The sequence below is a fragment of the Nipponia nippon genome, unplaced genomic scaffold (assembly GCF_047370975.1).
Source record: "Nipponia nippon isolate SJK-2023a ecotype South Korea unplaced genomic scaffold, ASM4737097v1 scaffold_1, whole genome shotgun sequence".
NCBI lineage: Eukaryota > Metazoa > Chordata > Aves > Pelecaniformes > Threskiornithidae > Nipponia > Nipponia nippon.
In genome coordinates, this window is record NW_028262290.1 from 83,501,019 (window position 1) to 83,513,520 (window position 12,502).

A 12,502-nucleotide genomic window follows, 5' to 3' on the forward strand; every position below is an offset into this window, starting at 1 on the left:
TGAAATCAGCTTTAAGACTCCTTATATAGATCAGAACCACCACGGTCCTGCGTCACAAAGGCATGACCCAATATAAACCTATTTCACCAGTACATAAGAACAAAGGTTATCTTTTGGTCAGTTGGCTTACCTGGCTGTCAGGTAAGCCCCCACCCAGTTGCTCACTCACTTTTTGCCAGTGGGATGAAGGAGAGAATTGGAAGGTGAAAAGCAAGAAACAAAACAAAACAAAACACCAAGATAAAGACAGTTTAATACGTGAAGAAAAATAAGAAAAAGAAAGAAGTGATGCAAAAGCAATCACTCATCACCAGCAGACTGATGCTCAGCCAGTCTCTGAGCAACTGCTACCTTGGAGAAACTCCCACCCAAGTTTTATTGTTGAACATGACATCATATGGTATGGAATATCCCTTTGGTCAGTTTGGGTCACTTGTCCTAGCTGAGTCCACTTCCAACCTCTTGCACACCCCCAGCCTATTCACTGAGGGGCAGTGTGGAAGACAGAGAAGGTCTTGGTGCTGTGCAAGCACTGTTCATCTATAGACAAAACACTGGTGTTTTATCAACACTATTTGGGTCACAAACCCAAAACACAGCATCATATTGGCTGCTATGAAGAAAATTAACTTCATCCCAACCAGACCCAGTACAACTGGCAGACTGCATGCCAGTCCATACTATCTCACAGACCTTTTTACCAGTCATTACCTTGATTTCTGCTCTTTATCTATAAGAAACCATCCCTAAATGTCACAGCCTTAAACTAAATGTTTTTCTTTGTACCCACTCCAGAGAAGCTGGGCTTTTCCTACCTTCGGTCTCATCTTCACCGAGCCACTTCATTATTTGACTTAGCTGTCCTGCGTCACACTAAGCATCTTTGCTTGAACTTTTGCTCCAACAATGTCATTGTTTCCAACCAGAATGGTTGAAGTCTGTGTGCTAATATGTTTTTAAAGGACTGTATTTTGAGGTTTGCACACTCTGTTTACTCACATTTTCAGTACTACCAGTACCTAAACAATGAGTGCAATTGTAACATTAGTCAAAACAGGAAATTATTTTAAAAGAGATTTTCAAGCTTTAAAGTTCTCTTTAACAGGGAAAAAATCTTTATAATACTAACTCTAAATAATATCAGCAACCTATTCACAAAGAGCAGATAAAATGGGCTAGTATCCAAGAGTATGTAATACCAGCAGCTTCCAGGATATCAAACATATATCAATGCATGTTCCAAAAATGGCATGTAACATGGCCTACAATATGATCAAGTTTCATACTGGCATTTTTATATTTTCCTTTTGACTCTCCTAAGAAGGCAGTGTCAAGAATTATGGGACAAATTTTCAGTTATTTGTAAACTGAAAGAAATCAGCATGTCTATTATTGCCTGCCAGTTCTTTGCATACCTAACTGCAGTCAACATTCTGAGTGTCTCTGAGCTCAGATATGGTACCTTGTCAGACAGACTCTGTAGACTTAGTTTGCTTTAAGGATTTGGCTTCACTTATTTGTAAGTGAAAATGTTGTTCCTTTTTAATGCAAAAACCCAAACAATTAAAATAATTTTTGAAAAATGTAGTGAAATTGGATTCTACTGATTCCTCACTGTTTCTGATACAATGCTTGCCATACATATTAGCATGCACATAAAAATCAATGCTCATCAGGTACAAATTTAAATGAATGGCTGCTTGTAATAAAGCAACATCCTGATAAAGTTTACCTGTTAACTCCTTTGCAATAGTATTCAGCTGAATAAAGTTAACAAAAAAAGCTACGTTTTCCAATACTGAAAGTGAGCAGGGAAATTCAGCCACTTTCACTTTTATTTTTGCTGGCGTCTTCTGGCTTCAAAAAAACCTAATTAATTCCTAATATTGTATCATTTCAGTGTTGGATGGTTTCAAAAATAGTAATAACAAAGAAGAATACTTAGAAAGTTTTTATAATAGAGAGTGTCTGTCGTCTTCCTAAGGCCTCCTTCCAAAGTTTAAAGTTACTGATGGCTTGTTTTTTTAGTTGATGGTGAGGGAAAAAAGACATTGCATCTTTCTGCAGGTGAGGTGCCAAAACTTAGTCAACCCATCAAAGACCTGAACAGTGCTTCAGCAGTGTTTATTCTTCCCTTGGGTATTAGGCACTGAGCTCCTAACTTAAGTAACTGTTGATCATCCAGTATTAAGTAGCATGAGTCCAAGACGAATGCAGAAAAATTTTATACAAAAGGTGGCAAGTTTGGATGAAGTGCAATATGGTAAAAATAGAATTGTCATTGCTGTTGCTGCTATACACGGGAATTGTTACATGAATGTTATTACATGCAGGAATTCCCAGATGAAGAAACATCATCTTAAGCACTGATGTTGAAAAGAGATGTTCCCTGCCCCAGCTGTTTCACAGTCTGGGTAGGTTAGTATGGACTTCCTTATTTCCTCTGTTATCTAGGCATATTCATTTAGAAAAGAATATTATGATTTGTGTTGAATAAGAAAACAAACAAAGAAACAAGCCATTAGAGTTTGACTTTTCTACTGCACTATTCTTCAAAAAATGTCACAATTTCTGCGCATTCCATAATGAAGTCATAGATCTCAATCTCGTTCACTAGCATAATTTTAAATATGACTTTACTTTTCTACAAATTATCATAAGAACTGCAGAACCAAGAGTGCATTTTAGCCCAACATACAGTTACTGATAGTGGCCCATAGAACATATCTAGAGAACAGATATAAGAAGTTGCTCAAGTCTCACCCTAACATCTGGAAGTTCCAGGTCAGTTTAAATACTGGACTACAAGGTTTTATTACCAGTTTGCTGTTGTCATTAGCTGTGGTAAGACTAGGTATTTTGGTAACTTCCCTCAACACAAAATTTTCTTTGCTCCGATTTATGATCCTTAAAATTTAATGTTGTTATAACTATTCCTTTTTATTAAGAATAACAACTTTCTGTCATACCAACAAATGAAGACTGGAGAAAGTTCAAGAAAAAAATAGATTTATTGAAATCAAGATCCTTTCTCAGCACCCAAGCTAAAGGATCTTGTGCCAGGTCCGACCACAAAAAAAAAAAAAAAATAAAAAGAAGGAAAGAACATCAGAGGCAACTGGACTTTATTTTTTTTTCAAGAATAACAAGTATTTAATCTTAGTTTTCTGAAGTGTTAGATTCGTCATGCAGTGCCACTGAAGATTTTTTGTCAGCATTAAAAAAGCTTCATAGAATCATTTATGTTTCATAAACATTTATTCTCAATCATTACGACAGCTAATTATAAAAACAACAAAAAAAAAAGAAAACAAAATCTCTATTGATATCCTATGTTCAGGGAATGAAATTGAGACCAAAAGATCTTTCTGTTGCTTCATACAGTATGGAGAGTTTACCCTTTGATGCATGTAATATTTGCTGTTGTCTGATACTAGACTAGAGAAGTCGGCAACTCACCTAATCCATAGCATATTATGTTCCTGTTAGAACACCAAATAAAAAGATGTAAGGAAAACATTTTGGCTGCTTTCTCTGAAATTCTGTCACTTCAGGTTTTGGAAGTGACATTCTCTATCAGATTAGTACAGTGAGTAATGACTCTGCATAGAACAGAGAATTTGAGGAAACTGGATGAAGATGTAATGTATTAATGAAAATTCTTTAAACACTCACATGAAATAAGTTTCTTGCAGCTCATAGGTCAAAAATCTTTTTTACAACACCAAATGTTTACTTTAAATAATATCATGTTGATATCTCAGTTGCATTCATAGATTAAGGCAATACCCCTCTATTCCCTTTCCCTCCTTCAACCTCTGCCCTGACCCAACTCCATGTACCTTTATTATCTTTGGAAAAAAACAAAAGAGGAAAATGTATTACAACTTAGGAGAACTTCTACATTCCAAAAAGTTTTATATCACTTAATATACTCTTCATTCTTCCTTAACCATTTACTATGAAAGCCCATCAGTGCAAAGCAGTATAACATTTAGGTGTACATTTCAAGAATGCTATACACATGAGAACTTTGATTAAATTTTATGACAGGAATGTCAACAAAAGACTCACTCGGTAACATGTATTGCTAGTAGATAGTAACCTTGTAAATGAACTTGAACCCCAAAATTGATTTAGAACTTTTCTGACATCTTGAAATATTTACTCCCAAGAAGAAGAAACTTTCTGGCTTAGGCCAGTGTTTACAAAACTTTTTCTGAACATGGGCAATTTCTAACATTCAAAATTTCTTTCAAATGACCATGCACTTAAAATAAGAGAGATTATTGAATTGTTCCATGAATCAGAATTTGGGAACCATCAGTTTAAAATGAACAGTTCTTCACTTTCTTCCTTCAGGGCATATTATTAAGAAGAAAAAGGAAACCCATGAAAGTACCTTGACCTGAGTGACTATGATCTTGTATTCTCATTGTGATCATCCCCTCCCTTTTCTCAACTTCTGAGAGAATGTGTCAGCTGTGCCATAGTCTGTATTGCAAGCTCTTGGGTTAGAGACCTTTCATGTTGTGTATGCAGCACAGGAGAGCCCCACTCTTGGCTGGGGAATAGGCACTACATCAACACCAATAATTTGCAAGTAAAACTATTTGAGAAGATACCTCTGGGCGAACATTGTCAGAAGCCAAAACCTTGTCCTTAGCAGATGGATGTTACTCCCCTGTCATGAACATTGCTGCAGTCTCCTGGGAAAACTAAATACTGCTTGGCCAATAAGCGGGCAAAATTTGTGTCAGCTATTTGGTTAGTAGCATCTGATATGATAAAAACTTAAGGGTGAACTCCTTCATGCTATATAATTAACACTAATTTCCATTGAAGTTCAAATATTCAGCAATACAAAAAAGGAGACGATCAGATATCATTTCTCTAATGTGGTTATACCATTTGGAGTTCCACAAGTACTTTCAGCCTTGAAATGTTTATATGTATCAATATGAGGAGGAAAAAAGCAGAAATACAGTCACTAAATCTATATAAAGAAGCAAACAACACAAAAATGAGAGAAACTGCTGTTCATGGTATGTGAGTGATGAGTATTTATGACAATGCAAAAAATTAATAAATATAATAAACAAAATCATCCTCTGCGGAGAACATATGAAGTAAACAATAAGAAGTTATAGCTGGATGAAATAGAAAGGAGAAGCTGAGATACAGAAACAGATACAAACATTTAATCAATTCCCAAACAATAAGCTCAGAGTAATTTGCAAGCACTGGTTTAGGTAACTATTATATAACTCAGTAACTATTTAAATTACAAAAGTAGAATGAGAAAAGATCAGGAACTAATTAGTAAAAACAAAGTAATATAAATTATACATATCAGACAATTATGCATCAATCCAGTTATCATAAAAAAAGAAATCTTGTGAACTGACAAAGAAAAGATCAAAATATCTCTCATTGTCTTTCACATTTCATCAAGAAGATAAAGCACATAACTGATTTCTCTTATTAAACTGAAACTATATAGTTGCTAATTCAGCAACGATAAATAGTTTCAATATACATTTATAAAAAATGTATACTGAAAGATATTTCAGTATATATTTTAAAATCTCAAGTGGGTATATAGATAATTTTAAAATAATCTTTTAAAGCTAAAGGATTAAAAAATCAGGGTAATTTGCACTTATTTCTCTTTGTACCCCTATTAAGGACACCCTCATCTTTCTTAGCAGCACTTACACTAACATCAGAGCAAGGTGCAGAGGCAGTAAGGCCTGGAATGTCAATAGTCAGATTTCTACAACAGGAATGAATGTGTCCTTATTCAGATATGACCAATTTCTCAATGCAAAGGTTTCTATCCAAGTTAATCATCTCAGGCTTTGTTATTGCCAGTGGAAAGACACAGACATTTCTAGGGCAAGTTCATCTCATCCTAAAGGAAACGTCTAAAATAGGTCAGATGACTCATACCCTAATAACATTTTTTTTCTCTATTGACTAAGTTTTTCATATAAGTCATAATCACTTGTTTTATTCCCTTGTGTCCTGGTTTCAGCTGGGACAGAGTTAATTTTCTTCCTAGTAGCTGATATAGTGCTGTGTTTTGGATTTAGGATGAGAATAATGTTGATAACACACTGATGTTTCAGTTGTTGCTAAGTGGTGCTTACACCAGTCAAGGACTTTTCAGCTTCCTGTGCTCTGCCAGGTGCACAAGAAGCTGGGAGGGAGCACAGCCAGGACAGCTGACCCAGACTGGCCAAAGGGCTATGCCATGCTATATGACATCATGTTCAGCATATAAACTGGAGGGAGTTGGCCAGGGGGCAGGAATCACTGCTTGGGGACGGGCTGGGCATTGGTCAGCAGGTGGTGAGCAATTGCATTGTGCACTTGTTTTGTATATTCTTTTATTATTATCATTGTTATTATTATTTCCTCTTCCTCTGCTGTCCTATTAAACTGTCTATATCTCAACCCATAGGTTTTACTTTTTTTCCCTGGTTCTCTCCCCCATCTCATTGCGGCAGGGGGAGGATGACTGAGTGGCTGTGTAGTGCTTAGTTGCCGACTGGAGTAAAACCACAACTCCTTGTTTATAGTATTGCCAAAGTCACAGTGCCCTGTTTCATGATCCTTTAGATATATATGCTTGGTCTCAGACTGGCAACTACAAGCATTAGCCCAATTGTTAGGAATACATAGCACTGAATATATTCTCCAGAAACCTTTTTTCCAGAAATGCAAAAAAAAAAAAAAATGATTGAAGGAAAAGCTTATTTACGGCTAAGTGAGCTTCACATTTATCAAAATGGAAAAAAAAGAGAACAAAGTGAACTCCAGCCCAACTGACAACATGAAATTCCTAGAAACAAAAGCATTCTGCAGAATAAAAAAAAAATATCCTCATGAATTTTAATATCTTATTTGTAGTACATTTACTATCATCCTGCTGCTATGATTTTATTTTAGAATGTTGTTGGGTTTAATTTTATATTTTTATAATAACATGAATTCTGTTGTTAAAACCTAAGATCTTTTATAAACACTATTACTTGGTATTGAGTAGATTTATTGTCTTTTTAAATAACATTAAACATATGTAATGGGTGGGTGCCTGTGTGCAAAACTAAAGATGAAAGAAGTGGAATGACAGGTTGCAATGGTCTTCCCTAACACAATCGACTCTACTTAAAATAGGAGGAAAAAAAAAAAGGAGAGTTAGTTTAGAGTCTAGACTATATCTATACAACGTACAGGGGACAGATACAAACTCATGCCTTTTGTGCTCCACATATTTTTAAGAACTTCCCTTTCCCAGGTTCCTTCGTTCAACAGACTGCATGGCTAGACACTATTGATAGCTTTCAAACTGCTTTTCATGGTCCAAACATGTTACTACAATGCCAAGCCTATAGGCAAGCACAATATATAGTATGCCCAAGTTTATGCAACATTTCTTAGTTCCTAGCTCAAGACTGTATTAAACACAGCTGGCTTTTTGGTTGGTCTAGAGCATGGGCAGGACAAAATCTTATCTGCCTTTAATTTTCCTTTAGTCATAATACCGACGGAATTAGTTGTATGCATTCATTATTTATGAAAGAATCCTAAGCACATCAAATCAGCTAAGAATCTTTTAAAAATAACTGTTGGGTTCTTTATTATTTGTCCTCAGATGTTCATCCCTTTTGAATGCAGCTTTTCAAGATTTTCCTATGACCATGAAGGCTAGAAATGCTTCTTTTTGTTAGAATGAAAGCTATTATCACAGAAAGGAAAGCGACAAATATTTTTGGTATTGAAAACCTTGTGATACCTGCTGTCACTCTAACAGAAAACAGCTGGAAAAGGGGGACCTGCTAACCATGTTGGAGTCCTCCCTAATCAAGGCAAACATTTTATCTTGCAAGGGCCTTGCTCTAAATGTATCTAAGCACTGGTTGCACATTGTCAGTGGCTGAGGATATGGTGTGTCCCAGGACATATTCACCACTGGAGAATCTCACAGATATCTCGCACACTGTTGATCCCAGGCATGAGTTGGGAATCAAAAGATCAAAATATCAGTTCCAGAAATGCAAAGTATTTCATTCAAAAATCATCTTTTGTCATTACAAAACACAGCAAATGAATAAAAGTAATAGAAATATTTCATGAAAGAAATACAAACATAGTGTCTGCTTATTTGATTAGACAGACATAAAAGTAACAACAATTAAATTTTTAATGACTTTTAAACTTAGATGCGGCCAGCCTGGTAGGAATCAATCTTGCTCAAGTTTTAAATGTTAAGTTGCAAGGAAATGAAAGTCTTCTTACATGTCCAGGTGGGAATCACAAAATTAGTTTAAAAGTTTATTATTAGAGGAACTCACCTCTAGACAGAGCCCTTAATTTGTTTTCTAATCACATCAGTTACTAGCATGATGGAACCTCAGTGCAAGACTTGAACTCCTAGGCATTGCTAAAAGGTCTACAAATAAGTCTTCAAAAATGCTTCCAGGATGTTCGTGAATTATGTGGCTCAGTGTAAGTGGCAGCATCCTAACTGCCTGGCAGTGATTGAGTTGGTGGGTATGCTCAGACAGCCGGTATTCCCTTTGCAACAGAGAGCACCTCAGTTGCACTTGGACTGCACTCTCCAGTATGCTGCTTGCACAGAGGACAAATCTACTACTCTCTGCTCTTGAGCTGACTCTCAAGACACAATATAGACAAGTCTTGCAAGTTCTGCTTACCAGAGCATTGGCTTTTACACATCTAAATGTAAAGGTTGTGCTTCTAACACCGAGTGGTAGAAGAATAGCACTGGAGGCCAGCTAAGGAATCTGGAAATGAGATATTCAAGTTGTCTAGATAAACCACATTAATAAAACCCATAGCAGCAAGGCAAGAAGCAGAGCACAAAGGATAATAGCAATGATTAACAAACATCTTGCAATGGTACAGGCAGCAGAATAACAATCAATTTGTTTCTTTTTTTAATGCCAATTTATTCTTTTCAATGGATCCACAGGTTTTGTAGTGTTTCTGGCCCTGCATCAAAACTTGCAATGTATAGCAAAATTTAACAACTGCTAGCCCCTTTAAGACCACTGTTAAAAACTTGTCCTTGCTCTAGATGTTGGGTATCCCAATGTGATAAATGTGTTTCTATTTTTAGCACTTATGGAAATATATTTCTGAGCATATTACTCTCATCAAGATTATGTCTGGGAGCTATTTGTGCAAAAGATATGCAAAATGGCTCTTCTCATCTTCCTTCATGAGATAAGAAGAACATTGCTGAATGCTGGTGAAATGAGCAATTGAGCAAAAGTGCAATGGCTGTAAAATATTTGCTTGCATCCACCTGAACCAACAGGAGAGCCTTCAGCAGTGAAAATGTAAAGGCTCAGGATAATAAGTAGATTCTATTGTTATTATAAGACAAGATCCCAGTTATGAATTATTTGTAGATGCCCTGGCATCTGAACTCCACAAGGTACAATTCTGCTCAGCCTTTTTTTAGTGCTGATATGCAGTCCTTAAGAATTACAGAAGAGTAGATTATAACACCCACAGCACACAAACCTAGACCTCTATCTACACTCCTTAGAGTACACGTGCTTTCTCAGTTGAAGGACATGGTGTCAGTGGTTCTGAAACAGATGACAAAAGTTGAAATCTGAATGCAGCGAGGTAAACCTGGAGTGTAGGGAGAAATATATTTTTTTAAGAGAATGACATGTAACAAAGTTTTGTCCTGCATTCCTACCTGTGAGGACATGCCACCTTGGTGAAATCCTTAACTTACTGTCTTTAGGCATCAGTTGACATGTTAGTTAAAGAAAACAAGAAATTTCCCCTATTCTTTCAGTACTTTTTGATTAGATCACCCAAAACATTTCTTTTTAACCACTAAAATACCTGCTGTTATTTTATTCTACTGAGGCCAAATGTCATGAATGATGCCATGAATGTGTTGGACCAGTATATCAGATACTCTCCTTCTCAGCGTCTTTTATCCAGTGTTGGAGAGGGAGTTTGCCCTCTTGTTTCGGTTTGGTTACCCAGGGCAACATCACGTACCCAACACATGCACATCTAATCATACAATGTATATTGCTGGTGGGAAAGCGGCCTGGCCCGGATACCAGTTGGTGTCCTATTCTTGGTGGTGCCTGATAAGCCAAAGAATGGCCTGCTGCTTCAGCGAGTTTGCACAAGTTTCCTTGCAAGCTAGTGGTACTTGATAAGCCAAAGAATGGTCTGCCCTCGGGTCTTATCAGACAAGAGAGTGGTCTGCTGTCTGGTCTTATCAATCAGATAAACACACACAAGCAAGCTTTGAGACAATTGTTCTTAACACTTCAGTCTCTTACAACTGGATTTTGACAATTTCTGTTCCTCTTTACTTATTGCAACCCTATTGCCTTCACCAGGATTATATGACCAATACAGATTTGAATTTACTTCATTATTTATTTTTAGGATCTTCTGCAAGCAGATATGTACAAACTCCTTAAAGACCTCTAAGGTAATTTTTTTTTTAATTAATTATTATTTTTTCTTAAGGATATTTAAAGAATACTTAAAATTTTATGACAAACTTAAAGTATTTTGATGATTATTTAGAAAATATATATAACTTACAGTGTATTTGTATTTCCCGCAATAAATACAAGTCATTTTTCTTACAGGGCTAAATTATATATTTTATAGTGTCACTGCAAGTAATTTGTTTGCTTGTTGCAGTCAGAGAGGAAAGAAGAGAGCAAAATAGGTACCCTCTAGTAGAACCATTCTTTATCAGTATATTCCTGTAGGCCTACTCTGTGTAGACTATGAAATCTAATCTTATTATACAAAATGACAAATGAAAAACCTGAAATGCTAACTCTAGAAGAGATTTTCTATATTACAGGAGTGGGGATGGTGAGGGGAGGAGAAAGGAGACAAAAAAAGCAGGGGAAAAATGCTGTAGGAGGGAAAGATAATTATAGTGTGCAGATGGCCTGGGAAATGTCAAAAGGCATATCAGCAGAAGATACAAACTGTAGTTTGAAAAAAAAAAAAAGCAGCACCCATTTCTTTTTCCCCTTGGCTTATCACTGCTAGGTATAATGAGTCCTGAGTATGTTCTTAATTTGGAAAAAAAAAAATCAGATTTATATTCCTAATCTGCAAAGAAAAGGAAAAAAAAATACTTATATTGCCCTTCTAAATGAGAGGCTAGGCAATGTTGGAAAGCAGAAATACAGCAATCATTAGTACAGGAGATACAGGTTTACTCTGTTAAAAAATCTACTTGCAGCAACATTTGGGAAAAGTGTAGTAAGCTTGTTTCAAATGGGTTTTAATGAATACTTTTTAATTTATATCCATACAGGGATCCAATTCTCAAGTTTCACTCAAGATATTACAATTATATTACAAAACAAGAAGAATCTATTGTTTTGACTTAAATCTGTAAGGTTCAGCTTGCCTTGAAGACAAACTATATTTTGCTTCAACATAAAAAAAACCAGATGACTCACACCTACATGAATGGATAAGTCACTTAACCACATCCATGAGCCCAGTTTACCTAATCAACGGACAATAGTTCCACCAATATATGAATGTAGCCTTCTTTTTGCAAGTAAATCACAATTTTGTTTTTTTGGCTTACTTCATATGGGCATATTTGTGAAGTTGATAACTTGTACATTGATTATGGACACTTAACATTGTAAATATGTAGGAAAGATAGCATGTGAACAGTGTTGGCTAATGATGTCTGTTCATTCATCTATAGCTTTTATTCCTTGACTGGATACAATATGAAGATCTAGGAGGAAGTCAGAGGGTCTCTGAAGAGCTTGAAATTATTAACGGCAAAGGAGAAGATAATTCAGGAAATGCTTGATTTTTTTCTGAGGGTCACAAATCAGAAAGGTCTTCTTCCTCTTTAGACACACTAACCTATTGTGAACTCACCTGACTACTTTCATTTCACATCTTACCTACATTTGCAATGACCAAAGTGTCTGAGAACACAGGTGAGATCTGCTCCTCAGGTGCCTTTCTGAGCTCTGAGAAACCCTTCTGCTAGACCCTACCCTAATTTCAGTCAAATATGGCTTCATCCTACTTCAAATGATGAAAATGTTTACATTTTATGAAAACATTGACAGCTTTGCTTTCAAAATTAATTTTCCAAGTGTTTGTATTTGACTGCATAACAGGCTTGGGAGTCTTCAATCATAGAAAATATAGTAAATATATATGTAAGCAATTCATTCTGCAAATGCAAGGGTATGAATTGTGTAGCTCCTACATTTAGTGGACAGGCATCCAAAAACAGCTCATTGCTTCTTAAGGAATCTACAGGGCTTATCTGGAAGAGGTCATTATTAAATTGTCCCCTGTTTGCAGCAAAAACCTTGTGCTTCCTGAGCTATCTTTCCCTATATATACTGACACAGATCTATGTACTGTGTACTATGTAAAATTTATTGGACTACTATGTACTGTGAGCTGACCAGGATTATGT

The 12,502-nt window shown here is 36.0% G+C and overlaps 1 protein-coding gene across 1 annotated transcript in view; it reads left to right on the plus strand.

The window, feature by feature from the left end:
- The window catches only part of LOC148057444 (uncharacterized), an 89,843-nt gene that overhangs the window by 66,222 nt on the left and 11,119 nt on the right, over window positions 1-12,502 (plus strand). Inside the window, exon 5 of the mRNA XM_087736951.1 lies at window positions 10,459-10,504. Within this exon, the coding sequence (XP_087593077.1) occupies window positions 10,459-10,504 (46 nt within the window). The remainder of the gene's footprint in view (window positions 1-10,458; window positions 10,505-12,502) is intronic.